This window comes from Pogoniulus pusillus, chromosome 3 (genome assembly GCF_015220805.1).
Source record: "Pogoniulus pusillus isolate bPogPus1 chromosome 3, bPogPus1.pri, whole genome shotgun sequence".
NCBI classification, from domain to species: Eukaryota; Metazoa; Chordata; class Aves; order Piciformes; family Lybiidae; genus Pogoniulus; species Pogoniulus pusillus.
Window position 1 is genome coordinate 46,161,435 of NC_087266.1, and position 21,634 is coordinate 46,183,068.

General features: G+C 43.6%; 1 protein-coding gene across 6 annotated transcripts in view; it reads left to right on the plus strand.

Annotated features, from left to right (window-relative positions):
• The window catches only part of DGKH (diacylglycerol kinase eta), a 178,616-nt gene that overhangs the window by 150,038 nt on the left and 6,944 nt on the right, over nt 1-21,634 (plus strand). For 3 of the 6 annotated variants that reach the window (XM_064174711.1, XM_064174738.1, XM_064174747.1), the window contains 11 exons: nt 2,048-2,158; nt 2,309-2,405; nt 7,482-7,589; nt 9,354-9,467; nt 9,758-9,892; nt 11,753-11,919; nt 13,747-13,852; nt 15,308-15,400; nt 16,673-16,792; nt 17,491-17,599; nt 18,944-19,074. In XM_064174711.1, the coding sequence (XP_064030781.1) occupies nt 2,048-2,158; nt 2,309-2,405; nt 7,482-7,589; nt 9,354-9,467; nt 9,758-9,892; nt 11,753-11,919; nt 13,747-13,852; nt 15,308-15,400; nt 16,673-16,792; nt 17,491-17,599; nt 18,944-19,074 (1,291 nt within the window). The remainder of the gene's footprint in view (nt 1-2,047; nt 2,159-2,308; nt 2,406-7,481; nt 7,590-9,353; nt 9,468-9,757; nt 9,893-11,752; nt 11,920-13,746; nt 13,853-15,307; nt 15,401-16,672; nt 16,793-17,490; nt 17,600-18,943; nt 19,075-21,634) is intronic. The other 3 variants (XM_064174720.1, XM_064174729.1, XM_064174731.1) reach the window with 3 other exon arrangements.

Below are 21,634 nucleotides of genomic sequence, written 5' to 3' on the forward strand. Positions count from 1 at the left end.
ACACTTCCAGGGAAGTGGCATCCACAGCTTCCCTGGGCAACCTTGTTCCAGTGTCCCACTATTTTTACTGTAAAGGATTTCCTCTTAATATCCAGTCTAAATTTACCCTCTTCCAGCTTAAAGCCCTGAGCCTCCTCTTCTCCAGGCTAAACACCCCCAGCTCCCTCAGCCTCTCCTCATAGGCTTTGTGTTCCAGGCCCCTCACCAGCTTTGTTGCCCTTCTCTGGACACCTTCCAGCACCTCAACATCTCTCTTGAATTGAGGAGCCCAGAACTGGACACAGCACTCAAGGTGTGGCCTGACCAGTGCTGAGTACAGGGGCAGAATAACCTCCCTCGTCCTACTGGCCACACTGTTCCTGATGCAGGCCAGGATGCCATTGGCTCTCTTGGCCACCTGGGCACACTGCTGCCTCATCTTCAGCCTACTATCCACCACCACCCCCAGGTCCCTTTCCTCCTGGCTGCTCTCCAGCCACTCTGTCCCCAGCCTGTAGTGCTGCTTGGGGTTGTTGTGGCCAAAGTGCAGAACCCTGCACTTGGCCTTGTTCAATCTCATCCCATTGGCCTCTGCCCACCCATCCAGCCTGTCTGTTACACCTCATCTTGTCACTACAAGCCCTACTAAAAATTCCATCCCAAACATTCTTGTAGGACCTCTTTAGGTACTGAAAGGGCCTACAATGGGAGATGTTTGCACATTTACCCCTTGCTCACTCATGCTGGCAGGGGGAGGACAGTAGTCCTTCAGAGCTGGGTTTTCCTGCCCAAACAACTGGTCTGAATGCAAGCTTCAGCCACACCACCAAGATGTTGAAGCAAGTCTGGGCACCCTGTAGTGGAGAAAGTGTTCCCCTGAGGATAGGAGCAGTGAGGTGGAAATTAATGTCTTAACTGTCTGCTTCCAAGAACCAAGTATAGCATTGGCAGATTAAGGATGGTATCTGGGTTGTGGTCTAGAGCTCCCCTAAAATAAAGCAGTGTGTGCTTAGCAGTATCAACCAAGCATCTAGTGTTAGCATGCCTAAAGACAGCCCAGTTTGTGCTGCTGTCTTGGAGCTGTGCCCAGGGCAGCTCTTTCCTCATATGTCACTGTTATTTTGGGTATGGTGGAGATAGAGTTAGATTGGGATGTGATGGGGTTTCACCTTTGTCCCACAGGAAGCAACTTGTACTCACAAAAGCTAGTGGCTAATCTATCCCTTCAACTGCTGTCCAGTTCACTCAGAGAGAATCAGAGTAAGCTGGTTAAAGGCCTGGAACACAAAGCCTATGAGGAGAGGCTGAGGGAGCTGGGGGTGTGCAGCCTGGAGAAGAGAAGGCTCAGGGGGGACCTCATTGCTGTCTACAACTACCTGAAGGGAGCTTGTAGCCAGCTGGGGGTTGGTCTCTTCTGCCATACAACCAGCAATAGAACAAGGGGACACAGTCTCAAGTTGTGCCAGGGGAAGTCTAGGCTGGATGTTAGGAGGAAGTTGTTGGCAGAGAGAGTGATTGGCATTGGAATGGGCTGCCCAGGGAGGTGGTGGAGTCACTGTCCCTGGAGGTGTTGAAGAAAAGCCTGGCTGAGGCACTTAGTGCCATGGTCTAGTTGAGTGGCTAGGGCTGGGTGCTAGGTTGGACTGGATGATCTTGGAGGTCTCTTCCAACCTGGTTGATTCTATGATTCTGATGCACAGAACTGAGCCACTTGACTGAGCTGATCAATAAAAACAAGAGACCTGTGTTGTTTGTGTTTGAATTGAGAATGTTTACAATTTGGAGGGAGGGAAAAGTGATAAATGGGTGCAAGAAAAAAGCAGTGACTTATAGGAAACTCAGACAGACAGGGAGCTCTTGCTCTTCATTGTGATTACTCTGGTTTAATAATTATAATAGGGGGATAGTTTGGAGTGGATGATCTTGGAGGTCTCTTCCAACCTGGTTGATTCTGTGATGTCTCTTGGTGGATGTATCTGTTCCGATACACAACCACACCTTTATTTAAAGCACTGTGTGTGTAGATACTGTACACATGTACACCTAATTATTTCTTTTCTCCTAACAGGGAGGGATATTCAGAAAAATGTGTCATGAACAACTACTTTGGAATTGGGTTAGATGCAAAAATTTCACTGGAATTTAATAACAAGCGAGAAGAGCACCCTGAAAAGTGCAGGTAATAGAATTGTCAGTGACAGAACCAGGATGTTTCTATTATTTTCTTTTTCCTTATCTCTTTGTTTGAATTTATTCCCTGTTTTCACACCCTGCAAATACAAGACAATAATAACATTTCAATATGCAATTCTTGTTTACCTGCTTTCAGAAGTCGGACGAAAAACATGATGTGGTATGGAGTACTTGGCACAAAAGAGCTACTGCAAAGAACTTACAAGAACTTGGAGCAAAAAGTTCAACTCGAGGTAAATTTTATTTATGGGCATAATGAAGATTTCTTTTTTGCTTCCACAGTATGTAGTTGAAGAATTTGGGATTCCTCTTTCAAGTTCTTGTGGTCCACCTAAAGTGAGCTCAAAAGGTGTCAGTAGAGGTTCCTCAGGTGGGGTTGGGTTTTTTTTGAGTGAAATGTCAGTACTGAAATAAAATACCCAGTAAAATGTTTCTTGTATCACAGTATCACCAAGGTTGGAAGAGACCTCACAGATCATCAAGTCCAACCCTTTACCACAGAGCTCAAGGCTAGACCATGGCACCAAGTGCCACGTCCAGTCCTGCCTTGAACAGCTCCAGGGATGGCGACTCCACCACCTCCCTGGGCAGCCCATTCCAGTAGCCAATAGTTACAGGGTTTAAAAAAATATGGTATAGGTAGGATTTAAGAAAGGTGTTGAGATGCTTGAATGTGTCTGGAGAAGGGCAGCAAGGCTGGTGAGGAGTCTGGAGCACAAGCCCTATGAGGAGAGGTTGAGGGAGCTGGGGTTATTTAGCCTGGTGAAGAGGAGGCTCAGGGAAAACCTTATCACTGTCTGAAACTATGTGAATGGAGGCTGTAGCCAGGTGAGGGTTGATCTCTTCTCTCTGGCAGACAGTGACAGAACAAGGAGAACACAGCCTCAAGCTGCACCAGGGCAGATTTAGGCTGGATGTTAGGAAAAAGTTCTTCACATAAAGAGTGGCTGCCCATTGGAATGGGCTGCCCTGGGAGGTGGTGGAGTCACTGCCCCTGGGCACGTTTGAAAAGAGACTGGAGGAGGCACTTGGTGCTATGGTTTAGTTGATTAAATAATATTGAGTGATAGGTTGGACTTGATGACTCAAAGGTCTTTTCCAACCTGATTAATTCTGTGATCTGTTTCTTAATGTTGATTGCATTAATGGAGGAGACAAAAACATAAATGAACATATAGTGATCAGAAGGAAGGAGATAAGAAGTCTTTATCCTTCAGGCTCATTTTAAACCATTTGTAAGCTTGGTTACACACACACACAGAGCACACAAATGATCTTAATCAAAAATTCCTGACAGATGAAGGGGGATTCTGAATGTGAATCACTTGAACCCTTCTCTATTAAGTGTCTGAGACAGTCACACAAAAGAAACAAGATTACCACAGCAGCAACAAAGGCAGTGTAAATTATCTAAGCATGGTTATTTTTTGTAACTTAGAAAATTAAGTCTTCATGATGCAGGGCACTTAAATGAGATGTAAATGTTTATCAAATGAAGGAGAAGACTGTGGGGTAGTTACAGTTATTTTCACAGAAGGAATAGGCTGGATTTTGACAGAAAATGTGATTTCTCTTTTTTTACTTCATGCTAAATATTTCAAACAGAAGTTCATGATATTTATATGAAGATTTTTGTTTTAAGGTGAAAGGGTTGAAGGGCAGAAGGGCTCTGCAGCAGGACCTTGACCGCCTGGACAGATGGGCAGAGTCCAAGGGGATGGCATTCAATAGCTCCAAGTGCTGGTGCTGCACTTTGGCCACAGCAACCCCATGCAGAGATACAGGCTGGGGTCAGAGTGGCTGAGAGCAGCCAGACAGAGAGGGATCTGGGGGTGCTGATTGATACCTGCCTGAACATGAGCCAGCAGTGTGCCCAGGTGGCCAAGAGAGCCAGTGGCATCCTGGCCTGCATCAAGAATGGTGTGGTCAGCAGGAGCAGGGAGGTCATTCTGCCCCTGTACTCTGCACTGCTTAGACCACACCTTGAGTACTGTGTTCAGTTCTGGGCCCCCCAGTTTAGAAGGGACATTGAGATGCTTGAGCGTGTCCAGAGAAGGGCGACGAGGCTGGGGAGAGGCCTTGAGCACAGCCCTACGAGGAGAGGCTGAGGGAGCTGGGATTGGTTAGCCTGGAGAAGAGGAGGCTCAGGGGTGACCTTATTGCTGTCTACAACTACCTGAGGGGAGGTTGTGGCCAGGAGGAGGTTGCTCTCTTCTCTCAGGTGGCCAGCACCAGAACGAGAGGACACAGCCTCAGGCTGCACCAGGGGAGATTTAGGCTTGAGGTGAGGAGAAAGTTCTTCACTGAGAGAGTCATTGGACACTGGAATGGGCTGCCCGGGGAGGTGGTGGAGTCGCCGTCCCTGGGGCTGTTCAAGGCAGGACTGGACGTGGCACTTGGTGCCATGGTCTGGCCTTGAGCTCTGTGGTAAAGGGTTGGACTTGATGATCTGTGAGGTCTCTTCCAACCCTGATGATACTGTCCTACTGGGATATTTTTCAATTGCTGAAACTCTCACCCCTCTGAGGTTTAGGAGGATTTTGTCTGGTAGTGGCAGGTTGCTGTTATTTAAGTGCTGAGTGATTATCAAGGAATTATGCAGTAGTTAGCAAATATAACAACAGGAAAGAATGTTTAGGGATGCTGCAGATAGAATTCTAATTTAAGGATATGTTGAATAAGATTCAAGTGAGATTTAAGAAGGCATTCAAATCTGACCTTTCCATAATTATTGTTGAAGTGTTTCTGGAAGTCAACCATCAAGTAAGAATTTCACAGTTAGTGTTACCTTGCACAATGTTAGCTTTATGCTAAAACATGTGATGAGGTGCACAGCACTGGAGTATTGAAAATACCCATTTCAGGAATTGGAGACAGACCTCTGCTATGATAACAGCATTTATTAATATCACAGCATATTTTGGCTACTGTGACATTTTGATTGAAATGTTAAACTCTGCCTTGTGACTTGAGATTGAATCATAAGGGAGCACTGAGCAGATCCTGGAAATAGTTTTGCATCTCTTTTACCTTCTGATAAAATTTCTGTTCTATGAATTTTGTTCTTATTTCTTGAGGATTTCTATTAAATTTGTATCATTTTAAGATCCTTTTGAGAGATTAGTAACTTGCATTGCAATCTCATTAAAGGCAACTTCACCTGTGTCTTGGCTTTAGGGAGCAGAGACAGATACCCTTTAACCCTTCTCAAAGGAGTTAAAACCACTCCACACCATATTGGAAGGAATTGGAAGTTTAAATGGATGTATTATTCATAACTACATACAACAATACAAAAGCATATAAAATGCAAAGCTTCCTAGTCCACTTCAGCCATAGTTCTCCAAAAACCTCTTCAGGCCAAAGCTTTTCACAGCCTCCCTCCAAACCAGGCCAAAAAGCTCCATGCTTCCTCCCCACTATATCTCTCTACTCGCCCCCATACCAAGCCTAAGTGACATGGCTGAAAATTCAGCGTGCCAGCTCCAGGCCACACAAGGGCAACAGCTTCAACTCCCCAGCAACCCAGGGATAAGGGAGCCTGTGCTTCTGGGAAGGGAGCAGAGAGAGGAAAGGGGCAGAATTGACTCTGCAGTTAGTTTATATATAAGGAGCGTGCAGGCATTATGCATTTTCCCATGTCCAACCTTTGGACCTATCTAGCCCCTTCCGGAGGGCCTTAAGGTTCTTAAAGATACCTAGTCTTAGGACAACCTGCAAATTCAGGATGCACAAAGTGACACCTGCATCCAGCACTGAAGACATTGTATTTCCAACTTGCTTCAAATTCACACTTGTGGCACAGCTGCAGGACTGCACTTTTGACTCTCAGTTGAATGGTTTGGGATAACTGGGCTCACACCTGCAGGCAGTTGTATGCCAAGAGTGGTATCACTTAGTGCCATGGTCTAGTTGATTGGTTAGGGCTGGGTGATAGGTTGGACTGGATGATCTTGGAGGTCTCTTCCAACCTGGTTGATTCTATGATTCTATGTCTGTAAATTTACTCTTGGCCATAAGAAGGGTGAGGTTGACCTACATCATCCCATGGTTGTATTGAGCAGGATATGGAGTTGCATTTTGGAGAATAAAGGAGACAAAAAGGCTGAATGATCAGTCATAGGAATGACCTCTTAACCAGAAAACCAACAACTCCCAGCCACAGCCAGAGTAACACTGGGATTCATTTCTAGATTTGCCTTTGGACTTTCAGGAGGAGGGTGAAGTTATTTTTACAGGAAGCCAAGTATTCAATGCTAACAGCACTTATATTTAACTGCATGGTTGTGTCTATGCCAGAAATAGTTTGGTGTCTTTTTAAACTCAATGTAATGAATTCATCTACATAACAAATGCATTACAAGTTTGGGAATGCTGCTATGGGATGAAAGACCAGTGACTGAATAAGTTAAGCTTTTTATAATCATGGAATCAAGCAGGTTGGAAGAGACCTCCAAGATCAGCCAGCCCAACCTAGCACCCAGCCCTAGCCACTCACCTAGACCATGGCACTAAGTGCTTGAACACCTCCAGGGATGGTGACTCCACCACCTCCCCAGGCAGCCCATTCCAATGTCCACAGCAATCTTACTGTGTGCATTCAGGAAGACAGCTTTCTTCTTTGCAAAAAGCTTTTTAATCCTTGATAGAGCAGGGTCTGAGTGCATGAGGAGTTTCACAGTGAGGGATGTGAAAATGCTTATTTAAACAGTCTCGGAACACCTCTTCTGTACATACTCCAGCATACAGGATCTACTTCTTTTTCTGCTCTGCAAAAATTAGTGCTAAGAAGAAATCTGTATTAGAGGTGCTTCTCAGCATGGAGGAAATAGGGGAATAGCCTTGTGTTAAACCTATCAATGACTGTCCTCCCCTGACAGCTGGAGAAGAGGAGGCTCAGGGGTGATCTTATTACTGTCTACAACTACCTGAAGGGAGGTTGTAGCCAGGTGGGGGGTGGCCTTTTCTCCCAGGCAACCAGCAATAGAACAAGGGGACACAGTCTCAATTTGTGCCAGGGTAGGTATAGGCTGGATGTTAGGAAGAAGTTCTTCACAGAGAGAGTGATTGGCATTGGAATGGGCTGCCCAGGGAGGTGGTGGAGTCACCATCCCTGGAGGTCTTCAAGAAAAGACTGAATGAGGCACTTAGTGCCATGGTCTGGTTGAGTGGCTGGGTGCTAGGTTGGAGTGGCTGATCTTGGAGGTCTCTTCCAACCTGCTTGATTCTATGATTCTATGATGTGCTAACAATGTCTGATTACTTCTATCACATAACCTGTATAACGAATACACTTTTATCCATTACAGTGTGATGGACAGTACATCCCTCTTCCCAGTCTGCAGGGCATAGCTGTGCTAAACATTCCCAGCTATGCTGGTGGGACTAATTTCTGGGGTGGAACCAAAGAAGATGACGTGAGTAACATTTAAGAGACGTAATCTGCTGGGAAAACCCAGCAATAAATAGTAGCTTTTACTTTGGATAGCAACTCTTATTCAGGGTGACTGACTTCTGTTGTGTCCATTTCAGCAAAATGAGGCTTAGTGACTTTTTTTTTATGCTTATATGAGTTATTTCCAGAAATTAACAGACACAGATATTTTTTTCTTTATATTGCTTTACAAACTTGACTGAATGAGATTTCTTACAGCACATATTCTTGTTTGTGACATTCTAACAGTAAGTAAGGTGGGCAAGGATCATCACTCACAGTTTATACCTAATGTTTTTCTATTGTTCTTCAAACAATTTTGATCTAAGAGATGGTGATTCAGAAAATGAGGACTGAAGCATTTAGTGACTGATAATTTTGTGGGGACAATATTCTGTTTTTTTTAATAGTCTTTTCAATGAGCTTCTAAAACATTTTAAAATAGCTTTTTTCCCCCCTCCCCCTCACATCCAATAAGAAATGTTTCACTGCACAGATACCTAAACAGCTTACAACTTGAGCAGTCTTACTGATGCCATTCAGCAATCCTGGGATGCTCTAAAGGGAAGTGCCACCTGGATGTGGCACAAAACCGTGGCAACTGTGCTGTGGAGGACTTACCCTGAGAAACTCCTCATTAGTATCCTGGCCAAAGCACTGGAGTGAAGGCTTCCAGTGGCTTGGTGGGCAGCAAGGATCAAAGTCCCTCAACTTGTTCCTTGTCATCTCCCTTCCTGAGCCATTGCTGCAGACAGGTTAGATTAGACAGTCTTGGATATGCACCCTCTTATTCTTCACCTCCAGGAAATTCTCTATCAGGAGACAGGACCTGTCTGGCTGTGACTTTTGAGATCCTGTCAGGGATTTCTCTGGTCTGGTCTCAGGCGGCTCTGATGGTTTACTCTGCCCATGCTGCCAACTGAGGTAGAATACCACTCAGAGAGGTGATCTCTCTACCTGTTGAACTCTTACTGGAGTGATTTCCCATGCTGATTTCCCCCCCTTTGTTGCTCCCTGTTGCATATCAGGCTGAAATGGTCTGTCTTCAGTTGACCTTAGTATCTCCTGCCAGACCCAGCTGAACTCCAGACTAAGACTTGTCCTGAGGATTGATGACTGGATTCCCCTGCAGGACACCAGGTGGCAATGGCACATTTGAGACTTTATGTGCTTAGCATAAGCTCATGGAAATTGAGTGTTTTGGCTGGATATCAGGATATTTGCTCCATATAGAGGCAGTTTTCATATTTACAGTGGATAATTGTATACAGTGCAAACATGATCCTCTTCAGTATGAATGCTGGATGTTTGACAAAACTGAGCATGGACTCAGATGTTGCTTTCCAGAGAACTCAGGACATAACCAAAGCGCTTCTCAGGAAAAAGACACCATTATGCCTCTTCAGTTCAAGAACCTCTTAGATATTAAGTACATTAACCAAGCAGTTTTGAATTGGCCTTTCATCTTGCTTTTGCAAAGCAGTCTGCATGCTGAAACATGGCATCTTTGCTATAAAGAGATGTGCCTCATCATTCAGGTATTTGAAATGCTGTTAACACTACTGTTTTCAAATAACATTCGCCTACTGTCTATGCTGTCTCACTCATGACCTTGGAGAGACACTGCAGATACTCCACAGCATATAAGAGTATTTCAATCTTGAGAAGGAATCTGTGTTTCATTGAGCATACAATCTTAAGCACTAGATTTGCCATAAAAAACTGGAATATTTTATTTCCCTTTCAGATATTTGGTGCTCCATCATTCGATGATAAAATCTTAGAAGTTGTTGCAGTGTTTGGCAGCATGCAGATGGCAGTTTCAAGAGTCATCAAGCTGCAGCACCACAGAATAGCTCAGGTTTGTTTCTTAGCTGAAAGCATGCAACATGTTTGGCATCAGTTTGGGATGCTGTCGAGTAGTGGTGCTCTTGATGACCACCACCCTACACATTAATCAAGCGCTGACACTGTTTTCATTTTAACGGGTAACAAATTGTCTTTGGTGATGAATGAAGTATGAAAGGGTTTCATCCTTGAGACAGCCCTGGAGGGAAGCCATAGGCTCCTAGTAGTCAACATATTTCAGGTGGCCTGTCAGTTTCATTAGTATTTATTGCCCTCTAACATAATGTGTTTGTTCTTTCCCAGTGTCGGTCAGTGAAGATCACCATACTTGGCGATGAAGGGGTTCCAGTGCAAGTGGATGGAGAGGCATGGATCCAGCCCCCGGGAGTGATTAAGATCGTGCATAAAAACAGAGCTCAGATGCTAACACGAGACAGAGTATGTCGCAGAAAGGCTGTTAAGAGATGCCATTACTGACATAGGTGTCTGTGAAACTTTGATTCAGTGAGCAGGTGGACAAAAAGTAGTGCTTACAAAACTGGTTTATGACTGTGTCACTTACATAGTTGCTTACGGTTATGTAATTTCTGTCACAAGTTGGTGTAAGTGACAAAGCTTTGATAGCTTTTAGCAATTTTACTAGTGCCATGACTTTATTCTTGTTAATATATAGTAAGGCAAAACACAGCAGCATAAATAGCAATATTCTATAATGTCCATTTTTCAAAGTAACTGTCTGCAGGTTTCTCTCCTCTCTCTTTTTGTCTTATTAATCCTCCCACTCCTTCATGACCCAGTCAGTATCACAGTATCACCAAGGTTGGAAGAGACCTCACAGATCATCAAGTCCAACCCTTTACCACAGAGCTCAAGGCCAGACCATGGCACCAAGTGCCACGTCCAATCCTGCCTTGAACAGCCCCAGGGACGGCGACTCCACCACCTCCCCGGGCAGCCCATTCCAGTGTCCAATGACTCTCTCAGGGAAGAACTTTCTCCTCACCTCTAGTCTAAATTTCCCCTGGTGCAGCCTGAGGCTGTGTCCTCTCGTTCTGGTGCTGGCCACCTGAGAGAAGAGAGCAACCTCCTCCTGGCCACAACCACCCCTCAGGTAGTTGTAGACAGCAATAAGGTCTCCCCTGAGCCTCCTCTTCTCCAGGCTAACCAATCCCAGCTCCCTCAGCCTCTCCTCGTAGGGCTGTGCTCAAGGCCTCTCCCCAGCCTCGTTGCCCTTCTCTGGACACGCTCAAGCATCTCAGTGTCCCTCCTAAACTGGGGGGCCCAGAACTGAACACAGTACTCAAGGTGTGGTCTAACCAGTGCAGAGTACAGGGGCAGAATGACCTCCCTGCTCCTGCTGACCACACCATTCCTGATGCAGGCCAGGATGCCACTGGCTCTCTTGGCCACCTGGGCACACTGCTGGCTCATGTTCAGGCAGATATCAATCAGCACCCCCAGATCCCTCTCTGTCTGGCTGCTCTCCAGCCACTCCGACCCCAGCCTGTATCTCTGCATGGGGTTGTTGTGGCCAAAGTGCAGCACCCTGCACTTGGAGCTATTGAACTCCATCCCCTTGGACTCTGCCCATCTGTCCAGGCAGTCAAGGTCCTGCTGCAGAGCCCTTCTGCCCTCCAACCCAGCCACATCTGCCCCCAGCTTGGTGTCATCTGCACACTTGCTGATGACTGACTCGATGCCCTCATCCAGATCTTCTATGAAGATGTTAAAGAGGATGGGGCGCAGCACTGATCCCTGAGGGACACCGCTAGTGACAGCCACCAGCTGGATGTGGTCTCATACAGAAAAGACACAGGGAGAATCTAGTCACAGAGCCACTGAAGAATTCATGATTATCTAGGATTAACATGTGAAAGGTGTTACTGCCTCTTGGTTCTTCATCCACTAATTAGATGTTGCATGTAGGACAGACTTAATAGCAGTTCAACTCTACCTCAGTGAATTTCTTGCTTTTCCTCACCATCTTTTAGATTTGAATCCTGTCTAAGTTTCAGACTTGACTCTTACTATGCATGCAAAATGTTCTTGTGTTTCCTTCTTTGTGTTCTTACTGTCCTGGAATATGCTTTTTGAGAATAATGAGAAGGAGATAGATTTTTGTAACGTGATGTTGTTATTTATACAGCTAATATGATTTGTATTAAGTTTAAAAGTTGCTTATTTGTTCAACTGATTTTAACTGAAATGTATATAAATGTAAGCTTATCTAACATGAGTTTTTAATAGGCAAGAATACTTCAAGTGCTATGAACTGAATGCATAATTCATTTTGATTAGGCCTTTGAAAACACCTTGAAGTCTTGGGAAGACAAACAGAAGTTTGATTCCTGTAAACCTGTCATTCGATCTCCCTTGTACCCTCAGCAGGCTGTTGATTTGGCTACAGAAGAAGAAGTTGCACAGATCCAGCTGTGCTCACAGGCTGCAGAAGAACTTATTACCAGGTACAGTAAAATTAATAATTTTGGATCACATATCTAGACATTAAGACTGAATTATTAATGCAAATGCATGCATTGATGTGGAGGTGTCTTATTTTTGCTGGGTTTTGATTAATGTTTAGTTGCCACTCTGTCAGTTGCTCTTTATTTTAATGTGTGTTTGTTTTAAGGCTCTACTTGTATATGTATGCTTCTCTTATATATTTATGTGCTTTTTATTTCTCTGTGTTTATATATGGTTTTCCTTCTGAAAACCAACATTCTGAACCAGTGGAAATGGCAAAGCTTCTTTGCAGAAAGACTTTTACTTAAAACACCTCATTTTATGCAAAAAGAAAAATGCATGAACTGAAAAAAACCCAAACCCTTCGAAGTCATCGTTAGAAGGCAGCAGTGTGGATGTATCCACCTAGAATCATAGAATCAACCAGGTTGGAAGAGACCTCCAATATCATCCACTCCAACCTAGCACCCAGCCCTAGCCACTCAACTAGACCATGGCACTAAATGCCTCAGCCAGGCTTTGCTTGAACACCTCCAGGGATGGTGCCTCCACCACCTCCCTGGGCAGCCCATTCCAATGCCAATCACTCTCTCTGCCAACAACTCCCTCCTAACATCCAGCCTAGACCTACCCCAGCACAACTTGAGACTGTGTCCCCTTGTTCTATTGCTGGTTGCCTGGCAGAAGAGGCCAACCCCCACCTGGCTACAACCTCCCTTCAGGTAGTTGGTGATACTGTGATGCTGTGATAAAGTTGCTATTTGGTTCATGGCAGTAACAAATCATCTGAAGCATCAAAATCAGTACTTACAGTTATGTGATGAGTTGCACTGATAATATAAGGAATGAATTTAAGAGCTTGCATATTCCCTTTATACTGTACTGGTGACTTAAGTAGATAAAGAAGAATAATATCAGTTCTAAATTAACCAAAGTGAAGTGAAGACCACTGAAAAATTTTACTGTTCTGGAGATGGTCCTGAGGTTGTATCACAGTATCACCAAGGTTGGAAGAGACCTCACAGATCATCAAGTCCAACCCTTTACCACAGAGCTCAAGGCCAGACCATGGCACCAAGTGCCACGTCCAATCCTGCCTTGAACAGCTCCAGGGACGGCGACTCCACCACCTCCCCGGGCAGCCCATTCCAGTGTCCAATGACTCTCTCAGGGAAGAACTTTCTCCTCACCTCCAGCCTAAATTTCCCCTGGTGTAGCTTGAGGCTGTGTCCTCTTGTTCTGGTGCTGGCCACCTGAGAGAAGAGAGCAACCTCCTCCTGGCTACAACTTCCCCTCAGGTAGTTGTAGACAGCAATAAGGTCCCCCCTGAGCCTCCTCTTCTCCAGGCTAAACACTCCCAGCTCCCTCAGCCTCTCCTCGTAGGGCTTGTGAATACATCTGGACCTCCCATAACCTCAAATGATTTCAGCCAAATTTAATGTCACCCCTCAAGGAAATGCCTTGTAAGTGCAATGGTTTTTAACATAGCTTCATATAAATTATCTTCATGTGCTAGAGGTTTTCAACTATATTTTAATGAATAGCCCAAACATTTTTGGTGTGTTTTTTGTGTAGCATTCATGTTGTAGGACAGGTAAGTGTGTCTATATTTCAGGGCAGTATAAATAACCTGTGTGATGGATATAGCTTCCATGAGATGCTGTATTAATTGAAAAGATAATGTGTATTTCAGATGTGATGATAAAGGTCTGTATTTTTTTGAAGTGTATATTTTCTCATCTGATAAAACTCTGTTGTCTTAAGGTTTATTCTTTAAAGGAGGTAAGAAATATATATATTTTTTTCCTTTTTAAATATTTCTGTAGGATCTGTGAAGCAGCAAAAATACATGGCCTCTTGGAGCAGGAGCTTGCTCATGCTGTTAATGCATGTTCACATGCATTAAATAAAGCCAACCCAAGGTTTCCTGAGGTAAAGGAAGAACAGAGATTTATAGATAAGTAAATAAGCTATAATGTCTGTGTGCATATGCTTGTGACATGGAAGCTGTACTCCCTGTCCCCACATTAAAAGAAGCTGGATGATAATTCTTGAGGCTCCTAAACATATACACACATGCCCAACTTTAAATGAAATTGCTTAATGGGTGCTGTATTTTCTCCCTGGTTTTTGCCTTTTTTTTTGAAGGTGAAAGTAAAGGGAAAGTCACTTCTGAGAGGTGCTGCTCTCTATAGCAACACAGAGCCTCAGTCCTTCATGTGCACAAGGAAACACACAGTAGATGATGAATTTGGTAGAGGTCATGATCTAGGGTCCTGAAATGTATTAGTAATACCAGGAAGGGGAATTAGGATAACTGTCCTTTTACAGAGGAGTACTAAAAAGGAGACTCCCATCCTGGTGTTAGATTGCTGTGCTGTCTGAGAAGATAGTAGATGCAGTTTCTGCATTCATCAGCATCCTTCCCAGCTCATCCTCTCTTTTGTGAATGTTGCATGTTAGAAAGGGACATTAATGGCACTTAAAATGCAGTCCTCCTGGATGTTGTTGCAAGGAGGAGTGAGCAGTTGAAAGGGAGACCAGGATTAGGGGCATGGTAAGAATATGTCTGTTGCCTTTTAGAAGCAGTAGAGAATTTGCTTCATCTCTGTCCGTGCTCCAGAGCCAGAGGGGCTAATCCTAAAGTGATGCAGCAGTGCTTATTAAACCAAGTGAGGTGATGTAGTTCTGAGCACGAGTAAACCAAACTCAAGTCAGCAAACATCAAAAAGAATGGACAAAATAAGCTCATATCTGCTTGCAGACAACTCTGTAGGCATGTGCCCAGGCAGAGAGTTGGAAGCATGACAAAAGCTGAAAGATGCTGTTGCTATGTAAAGGTCAGTTCTGGTGGATGCATTTACAGAAGTGTTCAAGCTTAATTGTTCTCCAGGTGTTATGCAGAGGGGAAATGAATTCCCTGACTTCTCTCTTTACACTAGACAGTCTGAGTATTTTCAGGGATTACACTCCAGAAAGGTTAATTAGGTAGAGGCTGTCTATAGCTAATCTAAATTTATGTGTGGTAAATATATTAGTTAACCTTTACTACTTAAAATATGGCTAGCAGCTTACTTCTGCTAAGCATAAGGTAAGCAATTCAGATCAACAGTCACTGTTAAATGGGTCCAGAACTTTTCTGCTAGGCTTTGTCATCCATAAAATAATGTGGTGGCTGGTCACTTGGTGACCTTCAGTATTGTATATGGTCATATTAAATGAAATTGAGGAAAAGACAGTAAACAAAGACTACATTTCTGTTCTCAGTGCTGAAGCTGTCCGTGAATTGATGTGTATCTCCTAGGAAAAGATATTTAGGATCTACACAGTAAGCCCAAGTCTGACTTGCATCACTTCCAGTCATTTTTTATGATGCTTCTTCCTCAGAGCCTTACCAGAAACACTGCCACGGAGATAGCTGTCAATGTGAAGGCCCTGCACAACGAAACTGAGTCTCTGCTAGTAGGAAGAGTTCCTTTGGTAAGGTCACAGAATGCATTTTTCTTTATTCCATCATTCAGGTTATCTCTGATTGGTTTGTTGCTGGGTTTTTGTATTTTTTTTTTAACTGGGTTTTTTGACATACTCCAAGGAACTCTGTAAGGTAGACTGCACAGCTTTTGTCATCTGGATTGGAATGACTTGTGAATTCTTGTCCTAGGTTGGTATCCATATTACCTCACTGCAGATATCTGAAAGATCATTGCCAGGGGTCCTCTTTGCAATAGTCATAGAATCAAACAGGTTGGAAGAGACCTCCAAGATCATCCACTCCAACCTAGCACCCAGCCCTAGCCATCACCCAGACCATGGCACTAAGTGCCTCAGCCAGGCTTTTCTTGAACATCTCCAGGGATGGTGCCTCCACCACCTCCCTGGGCAGCCCATTCCAATGCCAATCACTCTCTCTGTGAAGAACTTCCTCCTAACATCCACACAGGTCCAACTCTCACAACAGCTGCAGAAGAGATTTCAGACCAGGGTTTTAAAGAAAAACCATGGGGTTCCCAAAGTGTTAATAAAGTCAATTTCCTGTAGGTCAGCAAGCCCCAAGCTCTTTATACTGCTACCAATTTCTTTTTGTGTTTGGGCTTCACTTACATTTTTTTGCCTTTTGCCTCCTGTCTGGGGCTCCAATCAAGTCCTCCTTCTTCCCACCCTCAGCCAGCAGCACTGTCTCTGTAGAAGGAATCATGCAGGTATTGCATCACCACTGGAAGACCTTTCAAAATGGAATATCCTCAGTAATATCTCTTTCCCCTTACTTTACCACAAGAGAGTGATCCTTCATATGAGGAGATCTGCAAATAGCAACTCAGGCTTCCTGCCAAGCATTCAGTTCTTTTACACAACTTCTCATACAAGGGTTTTGCAGGCTTTTACTCTTCTGCTCAGGCTTTACCTCTCTTGAGCTGTAAATTTTCGTTTCCATTGGTATTATCAGCTAAATTTCACTTATCAAGACTCATGATGATAGTGATTTGATTGACAGCTAGGTCCAGATGGTCTGCACCAATAGTTTCAGATGTCTCAGTCATCCTTTTATTGTTGGGACCATATTAAATGTAGTGTTAGGTGATCTGATGCATCTCTGAAGGGGAAGCTAACTTGGGCAGACTGCTTGTTTTCACTGTTTGTTTACACTCACCATGAAGCAGTCATCTGTTTGTGTGTGGTAACAACATGTCTAGATTTAAATGTTGTATTGTAATAAAACTAAAACTACTATTTTTCTGCCCTGTTTATATGCAGCAGTTAGAGTCTCCTCATGAAGAACTGCTGTCTGATGCGTTGCACAGTGTGGAAACAGAGCTGAGAAAACTTGCTGAGATTCCTTGGCTTTATTATGTTTTTCAACCCAATGATGATGAGGTGAGTTTGATTAATGCTTTCTCTTTCTAAATGAAACTGATTTTCTTTTGATGAGGAAGAGTAAGTTAGAATCTGTCATGATCTAGAGAGGCACTTTCAGGAATGATGGTGGATAGTTTTTGTCTGCTGTGAGCAAGCATCTAAAGCTCAGGGGGTTTTATTCTGTTCCCTTGGAAGTCCAGGCTGGATGTTAGGAGGAAGTTGTTGCCAGAGAGAGTGATTTGCCATTGGAATGGGCTGCCCAGGGAGGTGGTGGAGGTGTTCAAGGAAAGACTGGATGAGGCCCTTGGTGCTATGCTCTAGTTGACTGACTAGGGCTGGGTGCTAGGATGGACTGGATGATCTTGGAGGTCTCTTCCAGCCTGCTTGATTCTATGATTCTATGGTCTAGATGACTGGATAGAACTGGGTTCTAAGTTGGACTGGATGATCTTGGAGGTCTCTTCCAACCTGGTTGATTCTATGGTCTACATGACTGGATAGAGCTGCGTGCTAGGTTGGACTGGATGATCTTGGAGGTCTCTTCCAACCTGGTTGATTCTATGATTCTATGACTTGTTATTTAATAAACATGTACAGTGTTAAATCCTTACCTTATTCTTTATGGTTTTAGTTTTTTGAGATTGAATGAATTAACTGCCTCCAGCATTTAATTTAACTGTTAATTAAAGACAAATAAGTCTGTTTTTTTCATGCAGGATCCCCCTCTGGATTATGCTAAAAGAAATAACAGAAGCACAGTCTTTCGCATAGTGCCAAAGTTTAAGAAGGAAAAAGTTCAGAAGCATAAGACCAGCCCTCAGCCTGGTATGTGTTTGGAAACTAAAACAAAACCAGTAGCATTTGGAGAAAATGTGGTTGTTATGGTTGTTTTTGGTAACAGGTGACATGATGCACTCTACCTTAAGAGTAAAGGCAAAGTGAAAAGCAGTCAGCTAACTGGCATCTTCCTTAGGAAGGCATTCAGTAGGACCCCAAGAATGCCAAGTGAGCCAAGGGACTACTACAAAAACACTTAGCTTAGTTTTATCATGCAGCAGAGGACCTGTGTTTGTGCTGGTGGTTACATTTGATTAGTTCATAGCAGTACAAGCTTCCTGTGAAGCTCCAGTTCAGATTTTCCAGGGTAGTTTCAGAAGGTGCACAACAGCTTTTAGCACATTGGTTTAATTAACCAGCTACCCTTAAATTTCAGATGGTTGCTAAATTCAGCGAGTGAGACAAATAAAAACTATAGATAACACTCATTTTTTAATTAGAAGAAGCTGAACAAACTCCACTCTCCTCTCTTTCTACTCTTATCCATGAACTTGCTTCCTTAAGATTATGTCCAGGAAGTAATCAGTGATCAGATGGTCCTAAAACTCTTTCTACATCTTCACCTTTTAAATGGACAGCTGGTCATAACCTGCAAAAATCTTGCAGTCGTTGATCAGACTTTAGATTTCAGATTAGAGTTCAGATTTCACTGCATTGTAAAACTGATCAGCATTGAATAAACTTGCAAAAGTACAGTAAGAAGTAGCATAACTTTTAATCTGTGTGATCTTATTAGGACTAATGTGGGCAACTAACCTTAGAGAACAATGTTTTACAGAGAGCTTCTTAATGGCCTACGTAACACAGTGGCTTAAAGAGTACTCGTTGCATTAATTAAGAATGCTAGATTCTGTTAATTAAAGCTGGACTTGCTTGCTGCCATTGCTATATCTGAGGAATGGTTGATCTTTTAATTTTCCATGTTAATTAAGTTTTTGAAGGCTTCTGCTGCTCCCTGGATGACCACTAATAAATTAATAGTATAAAGCAGAACGTTAGTCTTTGCGTCACTGCTCCTAAGATGTTTTTAATGGGAAGCTGCTGGGACACAAAGTTTTAAAGGCTTTACTGAAGAAACTGGAGTAAAGCTGAAAGCATGGCTGCAAAGCAAAGAACCCCAACTTTGTTTAGAGACTTCCTCATGTTTACTGCTAACCTGTAACCTGCATGTGAAAAAGGAAACTGTCAGTTTTTGTGGGATTGACACCTCTAACCTTTCCCTTCGCTAGCACGGCAATTCTACTCTGTTTTCCACTCTCTTTGGCCTAACCTTTGCTTGTGATGCATTTGAGCATGTAGAAATTAAGGGGGTTTTGCTCTTAACTTTGGTAGTTCAAAAATGGGGCACAGATGAAGTTGCTGCTTGGCTGGATCTGCTCAGTTTGGGAGAGTACAAAGAAATCTTCATCAGCCATGACATCCGAGGCTCTGAGCTTTTACACCTGGAAAGGCGAGATCTTAAGGTATTTCCTTTGTGCTACTTTTCTGCTATTGACCATTTTCTTTGACAAAACAACAACCAGTTTTTCTTCTTTCCCTGCACTTGTCATGTGCTTGTAGCTTGGCTTCTTACACTGTGCGAACATGCAAGAAACTAACACGCGCTCTCCTTTGGCCTGAGTTGCTGAAGGGCTGACTCGTACTCACAACCAGGAGTATCTGTGTTATCTGAAAGCTCCTTACTTGCTGTAGAATGATAGCATTACACTTTTTCAGAAGGCATAGGAAGAAAGCACATTTGATATCTTACTGACAGCACTGTAATATAATGTTCTAGTCAAGAGTTCACCCTTTCCATTAAACGGGATCAGTATGGAGGTGGTGATAACAGTTTTGAATCTATCATCTACTGCAAGGTCAGCAGCTTGGAGCAGCTGCTTCAGGTGATTTATCTATATTGAACAGAGTGGGTGTGAGACTGATAAAGAGTTGAATAAATTGCAGCATTGGGTTTGCATGGTGCTGGTGTTTGTGTATCAAGAGACCTTCACAGTAGCTTTTATTGTCCCTGGCCAAACTCTGCCTGCTTTTAGCCTTACAGATTTGGAAAAAAAAAAGAGCCCTTTCCTTTTGACACCAAAATGGTAGAACTCTGATGGTCAGATGGATAAATTTTGCAGGGAGAAATTTTACCTAGCAGGCTGAGGCTGTTACTTGAGCTTGCTGGTCTGTTTTTTCAAGAGTGACTTAAGTGCATCCATTATATGTAACAGAGGCTGTGTCTTTGGGGATTCATTACATGATTTTTCTTCCAGGAACTCAGTAGTAATGAGCTCTTGATAATGTGTTTTGCAACTGCTTTTAGCACATAAGAGAGGAAATGGGAAATTACATAAAGTGCAAACATTTACATTTAAAGTGCAAGTCATTGCTCTAGCCACAGTGCAGCAGTCTCCAGGTAAAGGCAACATTTTCACTCAAATGTGCAATTTTTTGGTAGTTTCTTGTATTGTGTGAAATCCTGATGGTACACAGTGGTGCTTGCATTGTGTGACTGTTGCAGTAGAAGGCAGTTGCTGAAGACAGCTGTTTTGAGATTCTCTATTTGCCTCTTTCATATTATTTTACCCTTTGGTGTTAGATGACTTAAGCTTCTTTTCATGGAAGTTAAATTCCTTTCTTTCAGGATAGTTCCTGACATGGAGGGACAAGTTAAGGGCAGTCCCTTCCTGCAAAAATGGAGAAAGAGCAAACTTTCCAAGCAATCCACCAAAATCATAGAATCATAGAATCAACCAGGTTGGAAGAGACCTCCAAGATCATCCACTCCAACCTAGCACCCAGCCCTAGCCAATCAACCAGACCATGGCACTAAGTGCCTCAGCCAGGCTTTGCTTGAAGACCTCAAGGGACGGTGCCTCCACCACCTCCCTGGGCAGCCCATTCCAATGCCAATCACTCTCTCTGCCAACAACTTCCTCCTAACATCCAGCCTAGACTTCCCCCTTGTTTAGAAAGGAACAGTAGAACATTCAACATTTGAGTTCTGCTAAAACACTGATAGATGTTGCAATTCCATGTTTTGAATGGGCACTGAACAAATTTAAACCTTAACTGGGAGTGCCAGCATCAACACAATGGTTTGCTGAAACGTTTTAAAAAGCCAAAATAAATCAAGATGTCAATTAGTTGGACTAAAAAATGGTGGATAAGATCAGTATTAAACTAGACATGACTTCTGATACTAATTTGATTGCATGCCCGCTTCAACCAAGCAAACATCTGCAGTGGGGTAATCATAGAAGTCATAGAATAGAATCAACCAGGTTGGAAGAGACCTCCAAGATCATCCAGTCCAACCTAGCACCCAGCCCTAGCCACTCAACTAGACCATGGCACTAAGTGCCTCATCCAGGCTTTGCTTGAAGACCCCCAGGGACGGTGACTCCACCACCTCCTTGGGCAGCCCATTCCAATGCCAATCACTCTCTCTGTGAAGAACTTCTTCCTAACATCCAGCCTATATTTCCCCTGGCACAACTTGAGACTGTGTCCCCTTGTTCTATTGCTGGTTGCTAAGATTCATACAGATTCAGCATAAATAAAACCCCACAGCAAGGGCCTATGCCCTGAAATACCCAAAAGTTTGCCTTAGAGCATACAGAGACAGAATTTTACTTTCCTCTCTAACTAGTGCTGCCTGGAAGCACACACAAGCTTTTTAATTGTTCAGCATAGCTGGATGAGGAGTTGCTCTGTATACCATTTGCCATGGGAATAGAATCACAGGATCTTAAATTTGGATTGGAAAGGATCTTAAAGGTCATCTAGTTCCAACCCACTCGTCATGGGCAGGGACACCTTCCACTAGACCAGGCTGCTCAAAGGCCTGTCCAACCAGACCTTGAATGCTTCTGGAGAGAGGGCATCCTTCTTCTCTGGGCAAGCTGTGCCAGTGCCTCACCACTCCCCCAGGAAAGATTTTCTTAGTATCTAATCTAAATCTGTCTTCTTTCCGTTTAAAACTGTTACCTCTTGTCCTATCACTGTGCTCCCTGATAGAGTCCTTCTCCTGTACTAATA